General features: G+C 37.6%; 1 protein-coding gene across 1 annotated transcript in view; it reads right to left on the minus strand.

Moving 5' to 3' along the window:
• Nucleotides 1-1,000: 1,000 nt before the first annotated feature.
• The window catches only part of LOC107590321 (matrix metalloproteinase-16-like), a 42,764-nt gene continuing 39,711 nt past the window's right edge, over nucleotides 1,001-4,053 (minus strand). The window contains exon 8 of the mRNA XM_016279028.1: nucleotides 1,001-1,073. Coding sequence (XP_016134514.1) covers nucleotides 1,001-1,073 — 73 coding nt within the window. The remainder of the gene's footprint in view (nucleotides 1,074-4,053) is intronic.

Below are 4,053 nucleotides of genomic sequence, written 5' to 3' on the forward strand. Positions count from 1 at the left end.
TTATCATGGAACCATGTTCAAATATCATGGTAATTTGTCCAAAATACCATGATATTACCATGGTTCCATGTTCAAAATTCCATGGTATTACCATGGTAAAATGTCCAAAATACTATAGTAGTATCATAGTACCATGTTCAAATACCATTGTAGTACTATGATAAAAATGTCCAAAATACCGTGGTACATGGCACATTTTTGTAAGTCAAAGAAAGAAAGAAAAGTACTGCAGCAGTACCATGGTAATACCATAGTGTTTTGATATATTCTGTGGTACTACTAAATTATTACCACACTAAAATACTATGGTATTACCATGGTATTTCTGTTAGTTGAAAGAGTAGATGTTTATATTTTCCCAGATTGAATATGCATGTATAGTAAATGTGAACAAATCGCTAAAAGGCATTTTAATCATATACTGATTAATTTATTAAGTCTGTCAGGACGGTTCGTCCCAAACCGAGACATGAAGTACATGAATTTGAAGAATGTCCCATTTTTCCTTTTTTTCTTAAAACAATGAAAAAAGAAAGAAAAAAAAATCTAGCATCAATACAGACACACATTCAAACACTGCTTGCCAAAAACACGCATATGGTTTCCTTCAGATCACGTACGTTTTTTCTTCTTCTCGCATCTAAAGGAAACGTGCCCGATGACAGCTTAGCACTTTAAGTACCACTTTAAAGTTGAGGTTAAGACCATTTCGAATGTACCCCCAATTTTTTTTTTTTATTAAACAAACGTAAAAAAACGCTAATGCAAGCAAATAACTGTATGTTCAAACATCCGTTCGATGCAAAGGATTGATCTAAAGTCAGACTGCAAGACATGACCCAACTGAAAGTTCTGATCACAAGCAATAGTGAAACGTTACATGATATATCCTTGATTCTCTTCTCGGTTGATAATAAAGACACAGGACTGGATGTGAAGGCTTGCATACACTTTGAATCAAGCGCTGTCCTGAGTTGCTCTGGCGGTTCTGGTTCATACGTCAAGGTTCTAGGATTCCATCCAGACCTAAAGGCAGTCCGAAGGAGATGACATGCTCTGTCTTGAACAGCAACCTTTTGGAAAAAGGGAAGAAACAAATTCTCAAATCTCTGTCCGTGTAAACACGACCAAACGAGTGAGCGTAAAGCACGATAAACGGTTAAGCACTTCCTTTGCTGTTGCAATTCTACCGTCGGACGGAAAAAAACACAATAAAGTACTCCTTGTTGCAGTAGCTCGGTCTTCCCTCTGTTTTGACTGATATGTTAGGCAGAGGTTAAGGAGTCCCGCCCCGTTCCAGCGGCAGTGCGGCCCCTGGCGAAAATGAGGTCTCAAATCGATCTCAAAGGGAGCAAAGCAATATTGCACTGCTGTTCTGACAGGACAAACAAAGCGGTGCTCAAAAACAAACAAATAAACTAAAACAAAAGCAAACACAATCCATAATTAAGGCTATTAAAAATATTGCAGAATAATTTGGCCCCTGTTTTTGAGACAGACTGCCACAACAGTCAAAACTTTCCCCACTACATATGCAATATATTTAGAGCAGGGAGTGGAGAAAAAAAAATAAAAAAATTGTAAAAAGAGGAAAAAAAGTTCCTCTTTTGGAGTCTTTATTTGGTTTGGGATGCTTTAAAGGGAATCGTAAATATTTCTGTTAAAAAATAAATAGATTGGAGCCAAGCGAAAATTCGGAAGGTAAAAAACAAAAAAATCTAACTCCTGTGACATTTTCGTAATTTTTTTCAATTTTCAGCGTGCACTTGTAAAACCTAAAGGTATAGCAATCAGCGATTTCCACGTCAAACAGTGGCACTGGACGGCGCAATGCACCGTGGGATCCTTGCAATCCCGCAAGCCTCCTACAGCGGGTGCACCGGGGCCAATGGGACAAGAGAAGGGAGTTTTGGAGGGAAATGCACCCCTCGTCTCCTGGAGGGGGGAATCAAAGCAAAGGCCCTCGCTGTTCTCCGAATTTAATTTAATTTAATTTAATTTAATTTAATTTAATTTTTTGTACTCCAAAATGTCATCAGACCTGTAATCTATATTTGGGTTGTTCACATTGAGCCATGGTGCACATGTGGGTGATGCAAGTTCCAGTCTGAGATTCATCCTGATCTCACATCTCCCCGCTAATTTCCTGTCGCTCTCCACTAAATCTGATGAATAAAGATTCTAAATCCTGGAAATAAAAATGTTCCAGACTGGAAGAGGGGCTCAGTGTGATCTAAAAAGTGTGATCTGAAAGGCTTATCGTAAGACCACGGGTTATCGTAACATCGATACCAGCATTAAAACTTGACTAGAGCGGAGGAAAAAAACGCTATCCTTTCCCATCTCCCCATGATCGGCTGGCCATGATGACACATAATTAGGGTCAATTTTCTTGACTCTGTCTCGCCCACAGAAGCCTTTTGGGTAACGTGCAGAGACAGGGCTGAAAGAAAGCCCACAATCGCTATCAAAGTGTGGTTAGCCAAACAATTTCCCTGGAATATCAATCCACCCTTCACGCTCAGATGAGCGCCTGTGTCCATGGGCAAACCTGGCAGCGGGGCTGGGTACAGATGGCATATGCGTGGCTGTCGACCTGCGCGCTTGCAGCTACGGACTGAACTCATGCAAGACGTCCCCACCCAGCGAGCTCCTGCCAGAAACATTCACACTCGTCCTGCACAACCTTTCAGAGCTGTGTTCTTGTGCAGAATGAAAATAGGCCAGTGTAAATGAGATTGACGCTGAATTAAACTGCTTCATAATGGACAGAAACGATTTGGAGTCAAACGTAATATATTTTCAAATGCTGCATGGTCTGTTTGTAGTTTAAATTAGTTAGCTAATGAGTCTTTATTTACGTTTTGTAGATGTTAGAGTCTTTGTTGGTTTTTCCCTTTTTCTGAAGTGCTTTTTATGTTGGCCTCAAATTGGGTCCCAAATTATTTTTCTGCCATTTTTGCTTTTTTTTATTCAGAATATAGTGGAGAAACGACAGGAAATTATGGGAAGATGGTGAAAGGTTGCAAGCCGGATTCAAACTTGTGTTGCCTACATGAGCACCACTAACCAATGGTTCTGACAAGATGCCATATCCTACTTAAAATCCCAAAGTATGGTCTTATTAAGGAGTTAAGGTCTGTTCACACCAAGGAAGATAACTATAAAGATAATGATAAAGATATAGTTCTAAGAATCACTCTCAATATTAAAGAATAGCAGAGTTCACACCACATCTATAACGATAAAGGCACAGAGAAACGATATCGTTGGAATCACTTTCAGGATGATTTTTTCCGGCTGATGCACGATAAAAAGATTGACAGCCAATCAGAATCAATCCTGCTATAACGAGCTCGAGAATTTAAAGCGGCAGACGAGTGTGCGCTTGGAATAAACAGACGATATCGTCCGCTGGTGTGGATGCTAATATAGTTATCTTTATAGTTATCATTCTTGGTGTGAACGGGCCTTTAGTTGGCTTGAAATGAATGTTTAGTCACCATAAAAGTGGTCCATGTGATTTGTGCACAATATTTCAAGTTTTATCATGCATTCAATTTGAAAGCCATAGCAGAAGGTAAGTTAAATATTGGTGTGTTCCTCACACACAGCTATTGTATGACTTCAAAAGACTTGGAATATAGTACAGGGTCATATAGATCATTTCAGTTCAAAAGCATCCCGAATAGAAAAAAGCAAGTCTTAAGGGTTTGAAAGGACATGAGGGTGAATAAATGATTACAATTTTAATTGAATTTTCAAGTTTGACATAAAAACCTTGTTAAAATGGCCAACAGTTTAAACTAGATTGGAAGATTGCATAATAAGAAATTACAGTAAATTATAAATTATATTACAAATATTACAGTACAGTATTTGTCAGTTTATGTTGGTTTAAAAAATAATTTATATTCTGAATGAACAATGGACATAAAGAAAAAAAAAAAAATATATATATATATATATACAAATAAAATGTTAATATATATAAAAATTATCATAAAATGTATATATATATAAATAAAATGTTAATATATATAAAAATTCTCA

Source organism: Sinocyclocheilus grahami, unplaced genomic scaffold (assembly GCF_001515645.1).
Source record: "Sinocyclocheilus grahami isolate Dianchi unplaced genomic scaffold, SAMN03320097.WGS_v1.1 scaffold126.1, whole genome shotgun sequence".
NCBI classification, from domain to species: Eukaryota; Metazoa; Chordata; class Actinopteri; order Cypriniformes; family Cyprinidae; genus Sinocyclocheilus; species Sinocyclocheilus grahami.